The 23,591-nt window shown below is 42.4% G+C and overlaps 1 protein-coding gene and 1 long non-coding RNA gene across 2 annotated transcripts; one reads left to right on the top strand and one right to left on the bottom strand.

Moving 5' to 3' along the window:
* Nucleotides 1–1,361: 1,361 nt before the first annotated feature.
* On the top strand, nt 1,362–20,579 carry LOC131108006 (sprouty-related, EVH1 domain-containing protein 2-like). The gene is made up of 6 exons (XM_058058588.2): nt 1,362–1,545; nt 13,816–14,008; nt 14,081–14,249; nt 14,552–14,616; nt 19,416–19,574; nt 19,658–20,579. Exons 1-6 carry the CDS (start codon nt 1,520–1,522, stop codon nt 20,429–20,431), a joined length of 1,386 nt encoding a protein of 461 aa, XP_057914571.2. The 5' UTR covers nt 1,362–1,519; the 3' UTR covers nt 20,432–20,579.
* Nucleotides 16,661–21,986, bottom strand: LOC131108007 (uncharacterized). Its single transcript, XR_013625084.1, has 2 exons — nt 21,865–21,986; nt 16,661–17,221 (listed from the first exon to the last, which is right to left on the bottom strand). It is a non-coding gene; the product is annotated as an uncharacterized LOC131108007 (long non-coding RNA).
* Nucleotides 21,987–23,591: the final 1,605 nt, after the last annotated feature.

The following is a 23,591-nucleotide window of genomic DNA, read 5'->3' as shown; positions in this document are numbered from 1 at the left end:
ACTGTCAAACAAGTGTAACAAAAACTTTATATGAATGCGTCAAAACAACAAAGCACCGTCGAAGCACACTAACGACGGATGCAGAAAGCAGAAAAAAGACGTGACTTTGTGTCAGAGATGAGCCTCGCGCATCTCATGACCTAAAACCCGGTCATTCACAAGCGTAAAAAGAAGTTAACCACTAGCCTAACTATGGAGGACATGCATGGTGAGTAACGGTGTATATGTTTTTATGGTTTACAGCCTGTGTATTATTATTTTTTTTAAAAAAGAACACTTATACATTAGTTGTGTTTGGTATCAACTAATAATAATAATACATTTTATTTGTATAGCGCTATTTAAAATACTCAGACACTCTATAGAAAAATGGAGTAAAAACAAGTAAACAGTGTAAAAGATATGTTAAATTATTATTATTTATAATAGTAATATAGTAATAGTACAGAATACGGTATAGTAATAGTAATAAGTTTAACTGGCGGTCAATTCTCTGAACTTTTGTGTGCACGTACATGTACCTGAATTGTAAGATTCTGCTGTAGTACGTAGCTGTGGTCCTATGTAGTAGTACTTTTGTTTCATTCTGCCAAGAAACAAACAACAGTTGGTATAAAAATAATATAGTACATAATTAGTGGTAGCAGTCGCATATAGTGCATAGCAATTATTTGCACCTGATATAATTATATAGCAATAAGTATGTGAACCAAACATATTAGCACACAAAAGAATGATCAAATATAGACATGCATGGTTATTATATACTACAGTATGAACATGTTCAATAAAGAATTGGTATATAAAAGTTGCAACTATGAACAAGAAAATACTTGCTAAGTTGCATGGCTGATGGGGGGGGCATGTATTAGGGCCCCCATGTGGCTTGCAGCCCCGCCACCAAAATGTAGACCTACGTCACTGCTTCCGCCCTCCCTCCTACTCTCCCTCCCTCCCTCGCTCCCTCCCTCCGGCATGGTTGGAGCAGCTCGGGCTTTCTGCAATCCAACATGGAGTAGCAGCGAGAGAGGAGATGGGGCTCTAGCGGGGCCACCCCACGGCGACAACGACGCGCTTTCTCACGCACAACCGGAGCTGCAGTCGTATCAGTGTCTTCTTTTTTTTTTTTCCGAGGACATTTTGACAAAAGAAAGACACCACCACCTGGGGGGAGGAGGAACGAGGGGGGGTTGGACTACACGTTTACCTGCTGGCTGCTTCACGGCCATGGACCACTAGGTCCAAGTTGGAGGATTGGGAAGAAGAAGGTGGTGGAAGGAGGAAGAAGTGGGGGGTTCTGCATTTGCAATCCAAAAGCAGTTGGGGGAGGAGGAGGGGGGCGACGGAGGTTCCGCCACACACAGACACACACACATAACGCACATAAACACATTGCACATACACAAGCACACAAAAAGACTTCCAGCAGAGGATTTTTCTTATGTGGGATTAATGGACGATGACGAGGCCAAACAATGAATACGCCGTGCTGCTACGTGACCTGAGGTGAAGAGAGAAAATGATAGAAGAAACACACCCTAACGAGTAAGTACTTCAAAGATCGCGTGCAACCCTCCCTCCTTGCCCCCTTCTTGTGGCTTTCCCTTGACAACTTGGAGGCGACTACTTTTTGGTTTTTCAGGCACCGTCTTTTTCCTGATGCATTGGTTGAAACTGACATAAATACATAGTTGTTGTGATTGTATGCGTAGATAGATAAATAGGAGGACCGTCTTGGTTTTCGGATTAACGGAGAGAAGGTGGTAGGGGGAGAAGAAGAAGAAGCGTGGGTGGATCAGAAGCATTTTCTGAACGGATCCCAGTCAGCCTACAAGGCCCCATGTTTGCAAACACTCTATGCCAATTCTGCGACAAGAAACACCACAAAAAAACTACAATCCCATCGCCTGTTCTCGTATCGCTTGTGTGTGTGTGCAACTGAAAGGGGAAGTCTCACAGGATATGAGATATCCGCCATGTCCTTCTCAATCGCACCTCATTTGCATAGCCTGTCGCTCGGCTCCATTCATAAAAAAACGTTATGAATGCTCTGATAATGTTTCTTTCATAGTCGACCCCACGAAGCTAGCATTAATTAGCATTTATGGATAAAGTAAAGTTAAGCGGAGGAGGAAGTGGCTTGCGTTTGTACACGCTAGCCTGTGCGTTCTCGTGCTAGCAAGCTAACAGGATACTATTTTAAACACTAACCGTAATCATTTTTACTGAATATATGTTATTTAAACACACAATGATGTTAGCTTTTTAGTACGCCTGGTTTTTATGTTTAGTATGCTGGCAGTTAGCCGTCGTGTTCTCTGCTAGCATACACGGTGGTGGGAACTTACAGGCAATAGAGAGAGGGGGTGGAGGGGGTGTTTGCACAGCGGCGGCGTGACGCTGGCTCATTCATGAAAAGCCCTCTAACCTTCCGGCTCTGTCTTCATTCATGCCTGTTGGCCGCACTCGCCAATACGGGGGCCGATGGAGACGATTAGGGACCGCCGACGCCCCCCAACTGGTCAAACACAAGGGGGCTAGGAAGTGGACTTCCGGTTTGTAGCACTGTGCTAAAACACGATTAGCACAAACATGGGTTAGGTAGACTGTTCATGCCAGTAAACGGAGAAAATGGTCATTTAGAAGTGCAAATATCCATTCATAACAGTATCCTCCTCCCCATATACAAACAGAACTCAGTATTTGTGGGTTGTATTCTTAAATATGATAAGCAAAAATCGAGGTTAGCTAAAAAAAACACACACACACTAGCTGGCCATAACCAAATGTTTAAACTCTCATATTTAACGGCATCTGTTTAAACTACTGTGTCTACACCCGATATCCATAAATAAAGCTCGAATTTGAGACTTTATTAAGCATTTCCATGGTGAGTGCTCTCGCTTGTCTACTTGTTCATCAAATCAAAGTATATTTACAGTATATAGCACCTTTCAACATTCCAATGGTGTCCAAGGTGCTTGACAAGAATAAAAAATGATAAAATATAACAACAATGAATAAAATAAAAATATATGTACATACAGTACAGTGATCACGTGTCAAAAGGCATTCTGAATAAATTATTTTTAAAATGATATTTAAAAACCGATACCCCTGTGACAAACTCTAGTTCCAAAGCTTGGGGGCAAAGGCAACAAAAGTACGATCATACACATTTTTTTTTGTAGCTTGTACTCATGTTTTCTAGAGTTGTGTGCTCACATGAGCACGGAGCCCTTCTTCATCGAGGAACACTTAAAAACTTGGCCAAGTAAACCACTGATGGCCTTGAAGACAAACAGGACTGTATTCTAAAACATCCCGGGAGCCAATGGAGAGAAACAAACTGAAGCCTATGCGGGGGGGGGGGCACTGAAGTTTATGTTCATGTACAGTATGTAAATGTCAGAGAAAATACCTTTTTCTAAATTTAAATGGCCACTTATATCTCCTCCTCATACATGGATACAACACAATTATATCTATTCAAATCTCCGTATTATAATAGCTATAATAAGAAAGGCGGTGGGATTAGCAACTTTCAAAATAAACAACTGCTGTCTGGTACTTACATTTCAGAGCAGACATTGATAGGCGACTTAAGAACTAACACAACATAAAGTGTAAAGTCACTGGCCAAATGTTTGATGGACCCCTAAGGCTACTGTAAATGTAGTAGGGATTAATCCTAGCGCATATGGATGGACTGTAATATTTATTGTTAGCTATATAATTTCATCTTTGATTCTTATTATATTTGTCAGTAATGAACTTGAGATACTAAATTACACCGGTGGGTTTAACACAGACATGCAGTCCATCCCTGAAAACACAAGGCACTGGTGGTCACATCGGGTCCGCATGTTCCCTCGCTAAAATTGTCCTGTATTCCTCTGGTCAACATTTTAAGAACAGTTGAAAGAATTTGACCTGTTTTGTCTTAAGGAGGTTCCATGTAGAGCTTCAAAATGCAAGAAGAAGAAATGGGAGTGATACAAAATTCTGAGTAAGCAATTTCTTGCAAACAAGCACTAAAGTGAAATGGTTTCCATCAAAAGTTTAAGACCGCAGCCTGTCAAAGCCAAAAATGTGGAATCAATGTCATTCTCTGTTAGGTATGCACACTGTCATGATCTCTTGATGGCAAAGGCAAAAACGCTTTGAATTGTTGGGCTGAGTAAGCAAGGCCTTGTATAACATCCTTAGGGTTATAGACATAAGCCGGAGGATGCGATTGGCTGTCCATCACGACACAGGACCACCCTAGGCCCAAATAAAGGTCGTTACTGGTACTGAGTGCAGTCCAATAACCATCAGACTGCATCTGCGAGAGAATGGATTGAAGAACTAAAAACATCTTCAAAAGGTCTTGTCCTTCAGCGCCACTAAATTAACGTTTGGAATTTCTATAACAGCAACAACATGGGACCTTGAAAGGTGAAAGAAGGTTTTCTCTGGTGAGAAAAAAATGTAGCCTTAATGGTCCTGATGGAGCACCATCATGATCTGGGGTGCCTTTTCTTTAATTGGAAAATGGAGCTTTAGTTTGTGCATGGGCATCAAACAGTGGTTGGCTATGTGGAGATGTTGTAAGGCGGCATTCCATATGACTGAAGGCCCTCATCTGTGCGGTAATGACAGGGTTTTTCAGAAAGACAACACTGCAGTTGACAATGTTCAATATGTTCCCCCGAACTAAATCCATTTGGGGATGGATGGTAACGAAAGTTTACAAAAATTGGCATCAGTTCCAGACAATGGATGCCGTCTGTGAAGCCACCTTCACCACCTGAAGCAACATTCCACTAGCGTTGTGGAAACACCGGCATCAAGCATGCCCAAACCGATTATTTTAGCTATAGTCTTAAACTTTTGATCAGCTAATGAACAGCCCATTTCAGTTCAATGGTTGTTATTCAATGAACGCACAAAACAAAAGTATTTTTGTCTTTGTGAAATAACCCTGATTTCAGATGTAATGTGTCGTTGCTGCTTTTTGCATTCTATTCTATTGACCAGTGAATGGAACTGACCTCGTATTGATCGCTGGGGGTCAGATCACAACGTAGGGCGCTTCCTGTTTAGGATGTATGAGTGATTGAGTTAAAGCTTGCCTAAGGCTCTGGATGCAGGTCAGGTACTCGCAACATAAATTGTAGCTTATCAGCTATAATGCTAGCAACATCATACAGCGGACCCATGTCCCTCGGTCACGATCAACCATTAAATCAAATGGTTTTCTGCCGTCAGATGCTTTCAATTAACCAACTATAGGTGCTGCATCTGTGCTAAATATAAAATTTGATTTAACACCGTAAAACAGAGAAGCACAAGAATACACCATTGTAACTATATTTATAGGTTAGGAAAGTGTAAAAAAATAGGTCGCCTTTAAAAAACAAAAATCAGGAAATCATTGAAAGATACACACAATTAACCACAGTAGCACATTCCAATCAACCATAAACTATGTAGATAAATAAACCATGGTTATCCCCCAGCATGTATATACGTACACACACTATCATGTGGAACAGATCCTTGTTAACTGTGTTTCCTGTGTTGCACTCATCAGACCTTTTATATAATAGCCTGAGCTGTTTATAGCTGAAGACCAAACAATGGAGTCTGATTGTTTGTCCCTTTTTTTTCCTGTTTCTCATTAAAGAATCCTGCCCATCAGCTGACAGAGCAACCAGGATTGTAATAATAATAGCTTGACTTTGTGGTGTTTAACTAACCATATTAGGCGGCTGCTATTGATTCGTCTCCGAGCATTTGACTTCCTCTCTAACCAGTTCTTTTGACACCTCGCTAGCATGATGATTGACATGAATACTGTAAAAGTAGCATGCAGGTTCACGCTAACTGCAATGTGTGTCTCATGTGCTGAGTGGTTCTGAACAATCATTTCCCCTCAGAATTTATCCAAAAGACAAATAGGCATATTTATTTTCGATCCGAATCTTAATGCCGAGCAGAAAGTGCAGTATCTATGTAGTGCACACACAAGAAAATAAATGAAAAAAAGAGAATTACAGTGGGTTATTTAATGGCCGTAAATATTCAGAAGGTTACATGTTCAGAAGCAGGATCTGCCTCAGAGACTGTTAAAGCATTTCTGTCGGTTGTCCCGGAGCAACACCATAGGCTGTCCTATTGCTGGCGAAAGCACAGACATCTGACAATTTATGCAAACAACACTCTATAACCAATCAAGCACAAGAATGTTAGGAGCAAATTAAGGTTATATTTAAATGAGAAAAAAAAAAATATATATATATACTATATATATATATATATATATGCAGTAGCATGAACGGAAAGCCAGTAGAGGTCTTATCCTAAATAGTCATTGGAATAGTGTTCAGCTGTGATTCTGGTTAATGTGAGTAGTACGTATTTTCCGGATGTTTTGGCAGTATGGTAAGTGTACTTTTTAATGGGGACGCATAAGCACAATGGACTATAGTCCACCATTGTTGTTGTTGTTGCGTGTTCTCTGTTGTTAGCCTCTAGATAGAGGGAAACTTATCTTCCTATGGTTTTTGTTCTTGGTATTACAGACCATTAACCTTTATTAGTTGTACTTAAAAACAATCGTCGGACCTAAAGTAGTAGGGGGTGTGAGAGGATATGAAGCATTATAGTGTCTGGCTTGGCCTTAGTCGCCTCTAAGAGGTTTAGAAAAAAATCAGCTTATTTTCCATCTTGGAGCAGTTGCAGACTTTAGGAATGACTGAGTCCTATTTGCTTTATCTGAAAGGCCCCTTGAATCATCTGCACATATAGCAGTGTTTTGTTTTACGACGTCATTCAATGAGGGCACTGCCGGATGTTGGCCACACAAACGTATCCAACTGGTGCTGACCTCGCCGCCGCTTGTCACCTTGCGCTTCCTGTAACATGCGAGTGTTCCATATAACCCCCTGGCCGACTGGCAGAAAGCCGATCAAACGCCCCCTCGGGAGGCAACAGTGTGTCAATAGCTGGGGATGAAGTGGCTTCTCCTTGGGGTTGTTTTTCCTGTTTGCACTAGCCACTGGGAATAGAGTGGGTTTTGATGAACGCTTCCTTTTTAACGGCTGTGTTGCATATACAGCTGTGATTCCTCAGAATGCATTAGGTTATCGTAAATCGCCTTTCTACTCAGTAAAAACAGATTCTTTATCATTTGGAATGATAGACTGCGAGCAATCGTTGAGTGAAAAAAAGTTTGCCCCCTTCCTGAGTTCTTATTTCTTGTCGCACTTCAGATCATCAAACAAATGTAAATATTAGTCAATGACACAGAAGGATTTTGTTTTTAAATGAAAATTCCAAACCTAAATGAGTCTATGTGACTAAGTGATTGCCCCCGGTCATCCCACAGCATCTCAATAGGGTTGAGGACAGGACTTTGACTACGCCAATCCAAAGTCTTCGTTTTGTTTTCCTTCAGCCATTCAGAGGCAAGAACCCTAGTTGGTTTCAGCTTGAGATCACCAACAGATGGCCGGACATTCTCCTTTAGGAATTTTTGTTACAGAATTCATGGTTCCATTTATCAGAGCAAGTTTTCCAGGTCCTGAAGCAGCAAAACTACTCCACACCATCACACTACCACCACCATATTTTTTTTATTTTACTGCTGATATGATATTCTTTTTCTGGACTGCAGGTCACCTTCAGAAAAGTTAAAGTTTTCTCTCGTCAGACCATTTTGCAAAGGTCTTGGGGATCGTCAATATTTTTTTTCTAGCAAAATTGAGAGGAGCCTTAATGTTCTTTTTGTTCAGCAGTGTTTTGTCTTGGAACTTTGCCATGCAGGCCGTTTTTGCAGAGTGTCTTTCTCTATGACTCTATGGTGGAGTCATGAACATTGGGCTTAAGTGAGGCCTGCGGTTCCTTTGATGTTCTTGTGGGGTCTTTTGTAACCTTTTGGATGAGTTGTTGCTGTGTTCTTATAGTCATTTTAGTGGGCAGGCCACCTGGGAAGGTTTACCATTGTTTACCACCATTTTTTTTTACATTTCGGATAATGGCTCTCACTGTGGTTTGCTAGAGTCCAAAGATGTAAATATTGTAAATGCCCAAAAAAAATCCCCACCCAAAACAAACGCTTCTGAATTTTTTCAACATGACATGCAGCATGTGCCTTATGTTTTAAAACTTTTAAATTAGCGCATGCATGTCAATTTCATGCCATGCGATGCAATGTGAGCACATCAAAGGCACAATTCAAAGAAATATTCAGCAAATTGCATTTGTGGGTGTGCTCAATGTCACGGACTGTGTGCCATTTTGTGTCCGTGTCTGGTTGTGTTGATTAGGTAAAAGGAGTGGCCCTGTTTGTCCTTATCTTCGGAAGTATAGCTGCCTTTATCACATGACTAGCCTTTTTTTTATGATTATCATCATACATGTGTTGGATGTTACCTGACTGCCCAGCACTGTTGCGGCGCTTTTTATATACACAGAAATGATGTTTGATTGCGTGCTAATCTGTTAGCATGCGGGTTGTGTATGCCAGCACATATCAGGCATGTGTAATTATGCATACAATTCTCGCTGTATTCAATAGCATTGTACCAAGAGGCCAAGCAAACACACCTACCGACCTTCGACCAATGGCTGGATGCTGATGTAATTAGAAGAGGATGTGATTCATTAATTGCCCCGGCTCTTATCAGCAAGGCTGTGAATGAGTCACAGTTGAACTGAAATATTAAACAGTGTCATTCTTCAATTAAAAAAAATAAAGGAAATCAAAGAAAAATGTTAGAATTTTACATAATCAAATCTGATCTGATAAATCTTAAGCAACTTTGATCATAAATACTACAACTTGGACATTACCATGGTTGTAGGTGTTGAACTGCGATGATAAAAAGTCACACGTCCAGTCTGTCCTGGACGAGCACCGAGTTCAGATAGGATCTCAATGTTTACCTAAAGCACTTAATGTGTGGGTTAAATTCTGCCTCGCACTCTGCCACTTCCATATTAAATGTATTGTCATTTTAATCTCATGACACTCCTCGTAAGTACGAGTTAATTCTGAGCACAGTTTGATGTTCCTTCACTCCAAACGAAGGTGCAACAAGGGAAACGGAACACAAGAAAATGACGAACATAAAGTTAAGGACTTACTAAGAGTCTGCAATCATTGTACATGCTGTCACTTATCAACATTCATGTCTTTGTTTTACAGTGGTTAGCCTATTTTTACACTTGTGTGACAATTAAAAAATAAGATAAGTCAGGCATGTGTGCACATAATACCTTTAACCTTATTAACCATATTACCTTAACCTTTAACCGTTATCATAATGTCAAGATTGACCCCAGATTATTTCTGTTTCCCTTTATTTCCTATCAGAAATTTGAAAAATCCAAACTAATTAGCGGTTGACTAGTATCTGTAACCTAAATGTACTCTGAAAAAATTGTCAAGTATTGGAAAAGCCTGACTTAACAATACTTTAAAAGTTGTCGAAATGCATCTTGCAGAAGACTCATTTTACATTGGTGATTCCAGCAGTGTATTCTCACACTATATTCGTCTGGACCAAATTAGAGTCACCACCACTGAATGTGCCAGTGCCCATGTACAGTATATGTAAGTCTGGGAGTGTGTACGCTCAATCCAGAACATACGTCCTCCCCCATGTGTATCAAAGTAGCGCCTGACCGCTGCTTGTAGCCCTCTGTGTGTTCCAACCACAGATTATAGGCCCTGTCAGAAGATGGGGGCGAAGGAGGGGCGCCCTAAACATGGGTCAGAGGACCGTCCAAAATGTGACTTATTTCACATCTGAGGACCGATAGCCGCTATTGTGTACGTTGGAGCTACTGTGCTTATATGGAGTCCAGGATTTGGTGATATTTCTGCATGTGGGTGGCCTGCCTATGTGCAGGGGAGTACACGTCTTGTACAGTAATCCCTCCGCAAAGGAGGACTCCTGTTATAAATGGAATATTTTCGTCATTGCGTTATGGCATAGAAAAACCTGTTAGCGATACATGTTTGGTAGTGTTATTAGAGCCCCCAAGTTACCTTTACATTTTTACCCAATATAGTAGACTTCAGGCTGCACGGCGGTCGAGTGGTTAGCGCGCAGACCTCACAGCTAGGAGACCAGGGTTCAATTCCACCCTCGGCCACCTCTGTGTGGAGTTTGCATGTTCTCCCCGTGCATGCGTGGGTTTTCTCCGGGTACTCCGGTTTCCTCCCACATTCCAAAAACATGCTAGGTTAATTGGCGACTCCAAATTGTCCATAGGTATGAATGTGAGTGTGAATGGTTGTTTGTCTATATGTGCCCTGTGATTGGCTGGCGACCAGTCCCGGTTGTACCCCGCCTCTCGCCCAAAGACAACTGAGATAGGCTCCACGGCGTGTGAATGGAAGCTTGTAGGGTTAGCTTAGTTTAACAGAGCATGCTAGTGCAGCTGTGTGTGCACGACACAGCTAAGTGTGTTTTACCACTTGTTAATGCAAACAAGTATTTTACAACGCCCGCAAACGTTGTGCAAATTCTGTTCCTTTATTTTCTTGGTGACTATGTCTGTGAGCGAGTGTATGGTGAAGCCAGCTAGTACCTCGCCGATGCGATGTGGCGAGGTGTCACTACACCAGTAAAGTAGTTCTTCTATGTAACAATTTTAACAACAACAATAGCAATGTCGCTGTAGCCTGGTTAATAGGCAGGTCACATGACGTAAATGGAAGTTGGCTTGGAAATTTTTTTTCCCCCAGACTTCATTCAGACGAAAAAGGTGCATCCCATGACGTGCATTTTTAGTTGCCTCTTTGGATTGTGGATTTTGCACCGGCAACCACAACGGGTGTCAAACAATGTAGTTCACACATTCATTCATCATTCGCACATTTCTTAAATCGCTATCTGTTAGTAAGCAGCATGTGTTCACCACATATATACTGAAATATAAGTCTTACGTCACCATACATTAAGCAACTATGGAAAATGGGAATAATTGAAAAAGATAAATATTGCCTTTAAAGTGGTTGTGTTAGAGAACGTACTGAAGGCAGAGGTAGACACACTAGGTCGACTTGACTGAGCACTGGGTGATGGTATTGCAAACATTTGACTGGTGATCTACCGGTGGCTCATGAGCTACCTGCTGGAGACCCTTGCTATACTTTGTCCACCCAACCCAAGTTGCACTATGACCCAAAATATGATGCAGTTTTAGCCAATTAGAAGCCAGAAGAAAGTCATTTCATGAAAAGACAATAAAATGTCACATCGTACAAACTAAACTGACACATTAACCAGGAAGCCAAAACAATTAACACTTTTTTTATGCCTAAAACTGTTTAGCTTCACCTGTGTGTGTCTGTACAGGTGGCTTTGACAGGACAAATCAAACTGTAAACTACACCCTTACATCTCCAGTGTGTCGGTATCAAATTTTACAATGACATTTGTTTAAACGATTGATACAAATGCACTTAAAAGTAAATCCAAACACAAAATCCGACAAAGACACCCAATACCTTGTTGGTGCATTGTAGCAGTCAGAAGCCACTTATATTGTGTATTATGACAAAGGGTCAGTTAAGGTTTAGGGCCCGGGAATGCTACTGTATATGTCAACGAATGAGAATGGAAATACAGATGTCTGTGTGTGTGTGTGGGCGAGCGAGGGATAAGGATAGAAAGAGAGACAGGGAGGTGGAGGAGAAGTGGTGTTATATAATTAGCTTACAGACAGTGCTGCGGATTTGACGTTTCACACACACACACACGAGCGTGCACACACATACGCAGCACAGGTGGCAAAACCAGTCGAGCGGCTCCCTCCCTCCCACGCACATTCATAAAAGTGACTGAATGACAGGCTGGCCGACTGCATGACGACAGACAAACAGTCCACACCACACATACACCCACAGGGTTTGTATGTACATTTTCAAAAGACACAGAGGTGGAGGAGGAGTCTTTCCTGTTATTGTCAGATCAGCGTCGTGGATCGGGCTTATTGTGTCCCCTCTTTAGGGCGGCGACTGTCATGTTGGAGCACGACGATTCTTTTGTCCCGCATTGTTGGGTCTTTGTAGACTAAACTGTCGCCAGGTTCTTCCTCCTCTGTGTCAAACAGCAGCTCCATTTTGGCTGATCTGGTTTGCATATGATTTAATTTTCGCTCTAAATGCCGAGACTCCAAGACTGAACACCAAAGAAATACTGTGCCTGAACTGAAGAGCAACATATCTTAGCAATACCCAAAATACCCAGATACCATGAATGGGCATTATAAGAGGGTCCTTTGAAAGGCGCTATATAATTGTGCCTCACTCACTTATTAAAACACATTTAAAGTAATGTGTATAGCTACTAGGATCTGTCATAATACATTTTGCAATTGTCCTACAAATGATTGCATATTAAACAATATTATTGCCAACATTATTTTGAGACTATTTTTCATTAATGTAATGATCATATATGGCATAACAATGAGTACACCATATCAAAAGCAATAAACTTTACATGGTAATCGGAATGTCAAGAACTTTTAAAAAGAGATAAACATTTAAACATCTTTTAGCAAACATTTCACTTAAATAAAAATCACAATCATAGAGTTGCACTCTGTGCGTTGGTTTCAGCACATTGCTGCGTTTGTTCCATAGAACAACAGCAGGAATGGAGTGAGACCTTTTGTCAGTCATATTCCTCAGCATACACTAGTGCAGAAGAGTGTGAGGGAGTAGAAATTTTAGTAGTACTATATTTACTAGTAAATCTTTGTAGTAGTAGATGCAATATTCTATAAGTCTTTCAAAAGTAAAGTTAAAATGTCGTCTCACAGACCCAAGCTGGTGTATTGTCTCGTCTTGTGAACAGGGAGTCTTGTAGATGGATATTTTATGCAAGTCACAGCTCATTGTCATATGTTGTATCCCAGCTTTTTGTCAACACTGCAAACTTCCTCAAAGCAATCATCATTGAAATGCGGCGAGCATAACAACGGCCACTTTGATGGCACTGGTTTTTTGTCCACTTATTCATAACTTTTTCAACTCTTGGCATTCTCCCCACAAAACAAAAATGTGTTTGAAATTCTTGAGTGACACTGAATATTCCGACTGGATGTCTCATGATGATGTCACAGCTTAAGGGGCTACAGGACATAGAGGCTGTCTTTAGTTTCTTATCTTGAAAATTAATTGACTTATATCAATTAAATGTACATGTTTTTATTCCAAAAAATGTGTGCCATTTGCTCACTTGATGCGTGTTGGAGCATTTTGGCCTTTTTAATGCTAATTTTGACACCTGACTTTCAGGGGCATATAGTGCGCAAGTACATGATTACTCCTAAGGAAGATGCTCGATAAAGGTACAATGTTGTGAAACATGTTTTTCAGTCAATAGACAGTATTAAACAAATGTATAGAGTATGTCTTGACTTAGAGATTATGGGAAATGCATTCAAGTAAAAGCAGTGTCGGAGTATGTCTTGACTTAGAGATTATGGGAAATGCATTCAAGTAAAAGCAGTGTCGGTATTATGTGCTTAAAATAATAAAAAATTGTCGCCTCTAGAGGTAGATGTACTGTACGTGTGCTTACAACACCTCCCACCTCCATCAGAGCGAGGACGAGGCAAAGTCGTGACTGTGGACGCCCTCAAACATTCTGCCAATGTGCGAAAGCTCTGTGATGAAGTGTGGTGGACTCGGCAAACTAAACCGGGCAGTAAAAAGATGTAGAAATGTGCGTGGATAGGATGAAGGGTCTTTTTCTTGGAAGATGTCACTCTTAACGGTCTCACCGTTGTCCCCCTTGTGCCCAGTGACAGCTACATCGTGCGTGTGAAAGCGGTGGTGATGACGCGAGACGACTCGAGTGGAGGCTGGCTGGCCCAGGACGGGAGCGCTCTCAGCAGGGTGGGGGTGTGCCGACTCCGACCTGCCGAGCTGCCCCCGCTGCCGTCCTCTGGCAGCTCGCAGTTCCTCATCAGAGGGGAGCGGCTGCGGGATAAACAGGTGACACCGGCCGCCGTGAGCACTTCTTTTGAAGGAAAACGAATGACTGACTGATGTGCCTGTGATTGACAGGTGATCCTGGACTGCCCACTGAGGAAGGACTTGGTGTACACCATAGCTACGCCCACCTTTCACCACTGGAAGGTAGAGGACCGTAGGTGTGGACTGTCCTTTCAGGGTCCGGCTGATGCAAGGGCTTTCGACAGAGGGGTGCGGAAAGCCATTGAGGACCTGGCAGAAGGTACATAGGAGTCTAGACTAGCGGTCCCTAACCTTACTGAGCCCACGGATCAGGTCATTGTCTGTCATTGCTTCTGGGTCAGACCGGGGAAGTCGGAAAGAAGAATCCATATTTCCTTCCATTTTTACTTCCCGTTATTGAAATGGCCATGCGCCTCAATGTGAAATACCTGGAAAGTAACTCAATATATTTAACAGTTGGACTAGCTAAGCTTTGAACACAGCTCTAGGCAACCTAAAGACAACCACATGGTGCTGACAAGCTACTTTTTCTGCATTAATGCTTTTCTTTCTTCTCCATAGGTTCAACAACCTCCTCTACAGCACTCCAGAACGAAGGCGAGCTGGGCGACGACGACGTTTTTACAGTAAGCGTGTCTCTGTCATCCAAATGGCGGCTGCACTAGCTCCATCTTCAAAACACAAGAGCTGTTTGAATGCAAAAAAAAAAGTTTGTGTGCTTCAGCCGGGACCCCTCCCCCACCTCCTCCCTGCCTCCCTTGTAACCAGACACCAGAAGCAGCAGGCGAGGTCAAAAGGTTACTTCCTGTATCCTACCGCCTCCCTCTCTCCTGGTGACCCCCCCACCCCACCTCACCACCCCCCGGCCTACCCCGCCCTCCCTCCAGGCTTAAAAAGAGCAGCAACCAAACGAGCGGCTTGCAGCTGTTTCCCAGCTTAGTGCGGGGCCCGCTGATTTACGAGAGGAAGTGCCTCGTGGTTCATCTTTTGACTCTGGCTGTCTGTGATGGCCAAGACTAATAGGTGTTCTGCTGGGAGTGTATCGCCACCGCAGAGACGTACACAAACACACTGAGAGGCGGAGGGAGGCTACGGTGCTGTCACGGGCCTCGCAAGTGTTTTCACATGTGCAGGAAAACTAGGGATGGGCATTCAAAAGACATGTCCTCCATCATGATGAAAACAATCAATCAACGGGAACATTAACATAAGTCCTTTAAGTGCCAAAATTTGAGGGACACACATGTACTGATGTGCATTCACTTTACACCTGTCTTTTATATTTACCGTATAATGACAGTTATTGCAAATCATTTCAAATTTTGAAATGTACTGCATCAAACCCTAAATCTTTACCTGTTTCAGAGGTAGACGAGCCTGAGGTTCCGAGCCAAGTCTTATGTGAAAGCAGTCTAGTGACAGTCAGCTCTTGGCTCACTTTCTGTTTCTTGGTACATTGACAACAGCAAAGGAGCTACTTTGGAAGCAAACATGGAACGTGGTTCCCTCACTCATTCATTCATTCATTCATTTTCTACCGCTTTTCCTCACGAGGGTCATGGGGGGTGCTGGAGCCTATCCCAGCTGTCTTCGGGCGAGAGGCGGGGTACACCCTGGACTGGTTGCCAGCCAATCACAGGGCACATATAGACAAACAACCATTCACACTCACATTCATACCTATGGACAATTTGGAATCGCTAATTAACCTAGCATATTTTTTGGAATGTGGGAGGAAACCAGAGTACCCGGAGAAAACCCACGCATGCACGGGGAGAACATGAAAACGCCACACAGAGAAGGCCGAGGGTGGAATTGAACCCTGGTCTCCTTGCTGTGATGTCTGCGCGCTAACCACTCGACCACCGTGCCGCCCCTGGTTCCCTCACTCTTCTTTAAAAAATGAATGAACTAATAAATTATTCTTGTTTTGTGGTTGATTATGGTCTATTATGTCAAAAATAGTGAAAGACAAGTCACATAGTATTCTGCTCACTAGGCATCAGTCCAGTTACATTGATGAGACATTATGTTAGATTACATTACGTCAACGGTGCATGAAGTCAGGCATGATATGTCCGTCATGAAAAAGTACGGGGGAAAAAGTTATCCTCACTCTTGGTGTGGAAGTGGTACATTTTTGGCTTTGTGCATTGTCATTCTTCCCTACTCAGTTTGAAACCTTTTCTGAAGCTTAGAATGAATACATTGCAGGTTTACTAGTTAGCTTGGCAGCTCGCTCTGCTAGCAGCAGCCATCTCTTATGTCCCTGCAGTGATCCCGTAGCCTGTGCAATGTGGTGTACCCATAAAATAATAGAAGTGTAACGGTGACTATATTGTCTTATTCAGTGTCTACAGGGCTCTAATAGGAGTGAAAATATTCAGTTTATTAATATTGAATCCTGATTTGCGGACATTCAGTTTTCACGTATGGAACCAATTAATAAACGAGGGTGGATAATCAGTAAAATGTCAAAAATAAAAACAACAAATTTAGATGGGAACTATGCAAGTGCGGTTTATGAACCGCCACAACTTTCATGCTAAGGGCCAAATAATCAATTTTTTCCCTGCCTCAAATCAGTCATTCCACTTTGTCCTATCTCCTGTGACTTGTGTCCGCCGTCCGACTGCCAAGTTTGACACAAGCACGGCCTACATGGTGCCGCCGTTCCTTTTAGCCCTTGTTAATGGCCTCCTCCAAAGTTAGCGGCGTGGCGGCAGGGCTCGCCAGGCGTGCAGCCGCGGTTGGCGCAAAATGCTGCAGCAGATTTACAGTTATGGTGGGACTAGGAGGTGGACATTGAGCGAGAGGGGGAAGGCAAGGATGGACATACTTTCCTAAATTATTCCTCGTTGGACAAACCTAAACATAACCCAAGCGCTCCCTTCGGAACGTCTCCTCTCGCTGTCTCTATTTTGGCTCGCTCACAACGGGGGGAGTGGATGCTTATTGGGGCAATTCTGGGCTCATCCCAGGAGGGCTTGTTGAAGTTTTGTGTCGGAAAATAACTTGAAAACGTCCAACCTTAAACACACAGACGGAGGATGTCCAGAAATATCAACTCTCCTCTCATTTCCGATTTTTACTTGACTCCGACTGCTTGTGCAAAGTTGGAGCTCGTTGGGAGTCCTGATCCTGTTTTGAATTAGTCTCAGCCTTGGAGGCCAGAGTAGCCTCAGCTCCTCCTCCCAACTCCTGGTAATGTCTTCTCCAGGGGGGCGGAGCCTGCAGCAGAGGCAGTATGTTTTGTTATTTTTGGCTGACTGCTCCACAAGGGCTTTGTAAAAAAGCAGGGGGAAATTCTCAGCGTGGCAGTATCCATGTGGGGAGCAGCCAGGATATAACGGGTATAGCTTCAGCAGACACACACACACATATCTGGGTCATATAAATCTGGCAAATAATTCATAGAGTTGGTTTGGGGCCTCTCAGTGGGCCGGATGAGCAGGGTCTAAGCGCAAGAGGTGAACAGTTGGTCCATGTGATCATGCTTGGGGTGAATAAGGCACAATGACTAAGACATTATCTAATGAATGAAACATTGCTTTGAAGACAGGAGGTTTTAACTGTTAATTGTTAATTCTGGACTCCAGAATTGGTGTGATGTACCAGTCAAACGAGAGAGGTGGAATCTGAGTACCTAATTGCCCATGTTACCTCAGCATAGTTTGTCATAAATACCATTTGTTTTGGTTAGATTTGGTTAGATAGTAAGATTTCTGCAGAAACTACAGAGCCTGACATTTTTGCCTCTCAAATTTTTCATGAGGCATAGGATTTGTTGCTTATCCTAATTAGCTTTGCTGAAGGTCAGTGTTGTTACATAAATTTTCATGAAAATATTTTATGGTAAATGTTTTTACAGCGAGTTCTGTTTAGTATCTTGCCCAATAACGCACATGCAGTAGAAACAGTTCCACAAAGATTCCAGAAAATGTTGAGATGATCTATGTTGAACCTTAGAAATGCTGACCTAACCTTAAATTTTAGATTCTGCTCTTTTGTTAATGTCAAACTATTAACCAAGATTTAAAAAAACAAAAAAAACAATCTCAACATTGGACGGAAAACATTTGACTACATATGTACAGTATTATGCAACAGTCTTAGCTAGCCAAAATACTTTTTCATGGTGTAGTACGTCAGACACATCCTGCTACTTTATATTCCTACATTAATAAGTCATCAAATGGCCTTACAAAGACATCCAAATGTAATCCTGCCAAACCAAACACAATCCACAAACATGTGCCCATCAGCTGGGACACTGCGAGGCCCCGCTACACCGACAGCAGAGGCTGACCTCCAGTGTGTGTCAGTCTGAAATCGATCTGACCGAGCACTCCGTGGCCAGACTGTGTGTGGTGTCTGGCCAAGATTTGACTTGGAGCGGCGCCCTGAGAGCCTTTAAGTGGAAAGGGGACAGGATACGGGTGACACGCGTGCACAAGGTGCAATGACTTGAGCTTCAATGGTGGTAGCATTGAGAACAAGAACGTGAACTTAACTTGTGATCGTGTCAACGCTGAAAGAAAAACTGCAATTTCTTAGGAATTTTGCAGTCATGATTCACAATCAATATGTGAAACATATATTTAATTTCCTTTTTTGTGCGTTCTACCGAGAGAAAACGACTTAGTTTGAGCTAGCTAAGAATGCTCGTCATGGGAGGTACCAAAAAAAGCTAAAAATATATAAAGTTATTCAGAAAAATAACAATTCAATTATCATTTAGGTGTGCAATTTATTTTCTATCTGGTCTGAATGTTTTTCAGGCTGCCACCTGCAGGTTGGTGACGCCTGTCTTAGGGAATTTCCTACAGAGCTTCTAGCATGAAGCAAATCCCCCAGAGAACGGGGTGTTAGCAAGTGCTAATCCCAGCCAAAGCTTTTGTAAAGTAAATTTTCTTTGGCTGTTTTAAAAAGATTTGCCCCTTTAATCTGATGTTTGTTCCTGTTGTTTTGACTCCATCACCCCTCCACTCAGCTGAAAATGAGCTTTGTCAGGTGAACAAAGACTTGTGGACAGACGTGGAACAGTTTTAGGGACTAATAGGAGTCTAAGAATGAGAAATACACAGCACCCTTTGACTCTATAGCCATGGCAACTATTTTATCCAGAAATACTCAAGATACAAAGGAATTTACAAAAGATGGCTAGATACGATGGTCCCTAAAATCTTTAGACAGTATGCTAAAGTTTGACGGCATATGGAGTTCGACTTTGCACCCACTCCAATTGAGGAAGCCAACGGCTGAAAAACAAAGCTCTCCTTTCCTGTTTTTCCCCAATCTGAGTGGAGCCAATGTTTCCTGTTTTTGTTTGTCCAATAGCAGCGTCTCCTCTTAGCGACCGTTTGTTGTGTCCAATGACAACGCGGCTCTCAGACGCATCCTGTGTTTTCTTTGTCGTCCCCAGAATGCCACCGACAGCTCGTCCAACTCCTCTCAGAAGCTGGAGAGCTGCCTGCAGCCACTCGAGTCCTCGCCTCTTCCGCAGAGACACAGGTGCATGCTGGGATATCGTCACAACCTCCACGACACGTATCGGCTCTCAGACAACTACTTATTGGACCAGGTCTGTTTGGTCTTGATAGAGCCCTTCGTTGTGCGTTCAATTGTTGTCCGGTTGTGTTCACGTTGGATTCTGTCATCCTCTAGCCTCTGTCTCGGCTTCCCCATGTCACCTTCCAAGAGGATGAGGAAATCGTCCGCATCAACCCACGTGAGCGCATCTGGGAGCGAGCCGGCGATCGTATGCATATGCGGCCATCAGATCGCTCCTGGCTCACTGGCTACGAGGACTACCGCCACGCCACCGTGCGCGACAAGTTCATCCAAGTGGAAGACTCCGAATCCTATGTGCATTTTGCCAAAACAGAGGCACAGAAGCACGACTACACGTATCCCCTGGCGCCGGCCCTGTCACCCTCAGACTCTGACCCAGCCCTTGGACCCTTCCCGAGTAAGGGCCACGGAGGGTCGTACCGCCAAGGATTCCCTGTGGTCTCCACCCAGCCTCGTTCCTTCCTGCCAAGCTCCTCTCCGTCCACTAACGGCGGGAAGGGACGCAAGGTGGATGGGCTGGAGCGCGCTCACTGCGAGCACTGTGGCGCAGCCTTTTATATCTCAGAAAACAGGAGGGGCCGGTGCCAGGATGCTCCAGACCCGGTGCGAGGGTGCATCCAGCGAGTCAGCTGCATGTGGCTGGCCGACACCATGCTCTACCACTGCATGTCCGACCCAGAAGGGGACTACTCTGATCCTTGCACCTGCGATGGGGGCGAGGGTGGAAGATTGGGCACACGCTGGTTAGCACTGCTGGGCTTGTCCCTGGTGGCACCCTGCCTCTGCCTTTACCCGCCACTCCACGCCTGCCACCGCGCAGGGCTGGCTTGTGGCTGTTGCGGAGGCCGACACAAGGCCCTGAGCTGAGCCGCCTAGTTCAGAAGCTCCTTGGAGGAACTGAAAAAAAAAAACATAACCCAACGCAAGCACAGGGAAAGACAGGGGGGACGAAAATGGAGGGGCCATGGCTCCCTCTGCCGCTTTTGTTTCTCTACAAATTCCTGAAACTGAAATAAGCCAAAAAAAAAATTTTTACAAACAGTTGGTGCATTTTGTAAGTGGCCTGGGAAGATAAGCTCCCCCTAATGGCAGACAGTTCTCTCGTCTCTTCTCGCGGCCATATTAGTGCTCCGTTTTTTGGCAAGAGAAAGAGCGCACACTCTTTTTCAGGGGGCCTTTTTTGTTAGTTTTGTTTTATAGCTGAACCTATATGTATCACATATGCAGGTACTTTATACTTTGTACACTGACTTGGTATCAAAGAACTTGAATATTTTTCTCTTGGTTCTATCTTTGTTCCTATTCCAGTATCCTGTCCCGCTTTGAATGAAGACACTAAACTTCTTTGCATGCGTGAGTGAATGGACGAACCAAGTAAAGTTCACGTATGAGTCAAGCGCCATTGACATCTACCTAATTAAACATCCCAAAGATTTTCATTTTTAAAAACCCTATTTATTTAGCAACAAAAAAAAAAAGATGCTGATGTGTGGTTCACTCAAAAACGAGACGGTTCCGCCATGCTCTTTTGGGATTATTATTCCAGACGGTGCCTCAAATCATCACCAAAATCTGGAACCTTGCCATTCTCTGAATTCCTGTTGGGATTTCAACACATTCTTTTCGCCAGGACATGTCATCGTTAGCGTCGCTGCCAGTCTTGCCTTAACGATCCAGAGCATGTGACGCACCAAACGTCACCTCCCTACCCCCCCAAATGAAGATGTCATTTGGTTATAGCATGGTTACCGCTAAAAGCAATCAGTCGTGTAAACTTGGTCGGAACTATTTTTATGCATAAAAATAAGACTCACCTGCGACGTACAATCGGCTTCTAAGTTCAAAGCCAAGTCTAGTGGAGATTTAGGTCCGGATGGCCCAACAGTCACCAGGTCGCGACATATAAATAAAGTGTCAGCATTGTTTTTCTTTGCGTTAAGTATAGACATGATTGCACGCACCACAGGCGTTGGATTTCGGACAACAACAACAAAGTATCTCACCTAAATCCAAACAACCATGCTAGCTAAAGGAAGCTAGCTTCATGTTGTTATTCTTGGCCCTAAAACAAATACTCCAGCATAGTTCCTTTGACATCAGATTGTGGTTCATAATGTCAAAGTACAAAAACCGTTTCATGGAACTGTGAATGATTCTACATACCTATATTTGTATATATAAAAAAAAAAACATTTATAGAATCCCTTTTGAAAAAGACAAAACATTTCTTTTAACGGACAGCTGAAGTCCGGTAAACAAACCTCCCAACCTGATTGTTGTGCCAAGGAAATGTCACTTACTGTAGTCAAAATCCAGAATGCCTGAGGATGTCCTTTTTCCTTCTCTGGTTGCATCCGTCTCACACATCCTGTCCTGTGTGCCACTTTGTGTACGTCTCTGGCGTGTGTGTGTGTGAGTGTGTTGACACCACAACCCTCTTCCCGTCTCCTGATCCTGCATCCACCGTGTCTGTGGGGATGAAGTGAAGATGGCGTTACATCCAGTTGACTCCCGTCGACTTCAGCGGTGTCATGTATCAGCGAGAAAGACAATCAGAGTGCAAAGTGTCTTTTTTTTGTTCCCTCCATCCGCTGTTTGTGTGTCCATTCAGAGCCAATTTACAAGTGCCTGAACCTCTCTTTGTTGTGTATTTAAATTAATACAAAAAAAAAGACTCCCTGTATTGAATTAGACCCATTTTTTACTACGCTTAGTATTTTTACCTCTGTAAAAATAAAATAAGAGCAAAAATTATATTATATATATCAAGTGTATGTTGTACATTTTTATTTCTATTTTTTTTAATAACTGTTTCTAACATGTACGATGGATGTAGCTCTTGCTTTTGAGAAGGAACAGAAAGTACTTTGTAGATAGCAAGTGGTGGGAGGGGCGGGAGGTCTGTGAGAAAACTGAAGTGAAATGCGTGTCTTTGCCTTCCGCCTCCAATAAAAGAGAGAAAACTTTGAACGCACACGTCAGTCTGGTGATTGTCATTACCAAACTATACTATCTCACATTTACTATGTAATTTAGAAAGAGATTCATGTTTTTATTTCTTCAAATACTACGATTTGCTGGTACTTTGCTGGGCCAATTATGGTGTCCTGCTTTTAGCATTTGGAGCTTCTCCGGGACTTGTTTTCCTCACACTTATCCTGCAAATACTGAACTATTGTGAGCTGAACTGGACCGAAACATTAGCTAAAAGGTACTTGTACTTTTTAATGATATTCCAACAGCGACGTATGAGTGCCAAACATGAGAAAACTCTCACTTCCCCCACTTGTTTGCTCCACATAGCTAAGCTAGTGTTGCTAATTTCACACCACATAATGTAATATTATGAGGGAAAATAATTTTAGAATAAATTTGTCAATTTGTGGAAAAGGTTATGTTAATGAAGTCAAAATATGAGAATAAATTCATAATTATGAGAAAAACATTTATATGAATAAAGTTGATTTTTTAAAAAATTTAAAAAACAGAAACAGGGTGAAAAAACTAATTTTAGGGGGAATAAAAAGTATTCTAATGAGGAAAATGTTGCAATTTTATGAGAATAAACTTGGAATATTCTGAAAAACAATTTTAGAATAAATGTGTCAATTTGTGGAAAAAGTGATGTTAAAGTCAAAATATGAGAATAAACATTTATATGAATAAAGTTGATTTAGTTGGAAAATATAAAAAAACAACAGAAATGGTGAAAAAACTAATTTTAGTGAGAATAAAAAGTATTCTAATGAGGAAAATTTTGCAATTTTACTAGAATTAACTTAGAATATTCTGAAAAACAATAATGTCATTATGGTAGCAAAAAGTTGAAACATTAAAAATAAATGTCAAGTCGTAAAATGAGACACAAAATCAAACAAAGTTGTAATTTTTGGACAAAAATATTAGAATTACAGGAAGTTGAAACATTTGGAAAATAAGAAAAGAGCAGACCAAAGTTCTTACTAATAATTCACTTTTAACCGATATCACAAAGATGAGATCCACAAGAAGTATATACTGTATAACT

This window comes from Doryrhamphus excisus, linkage group LG20 (genome assembly GCF_037039965.1).
Source record: "Doryrhamphus excisus strain RoL-2023G ecotype Guam linkage group LG20, RoL_Dexc_Guam_v1.1, whole genome shotgun sequence".
Lineage (NCBI taxonomy): Eukaryota > Metazoa > Chordata > Actinopteri > Syngnathiformes > Syngnathidae > Doryrhamphus > Doryrhamphus excisus.
Note: the sequence above shows the minus strand (reverse complement) of the source record. Positions and strands in the feature narration are given on the sequence as shown.

Coding starts and splice junctions, on each gene's coding strand:
- LOC131108006 (XM_058058588.2), top strand. CDS start 1,520: ATGATAGAAGAAACACACCCTAACGA. Junction 14,009..14,080: donor AGCGGCTGCGGGATAAACAG/GTGACACCGGCC, acceptor TGTGATTGACAG/GTGATCCTGGACTGCCCACT. Junction 14,250..14,551: donor CATTGAGGACCTGGCAGAAG/GTACATAGGAGT, acceptor TCTTCTCCATAG/GTTCAACAACCTCCTCTACA.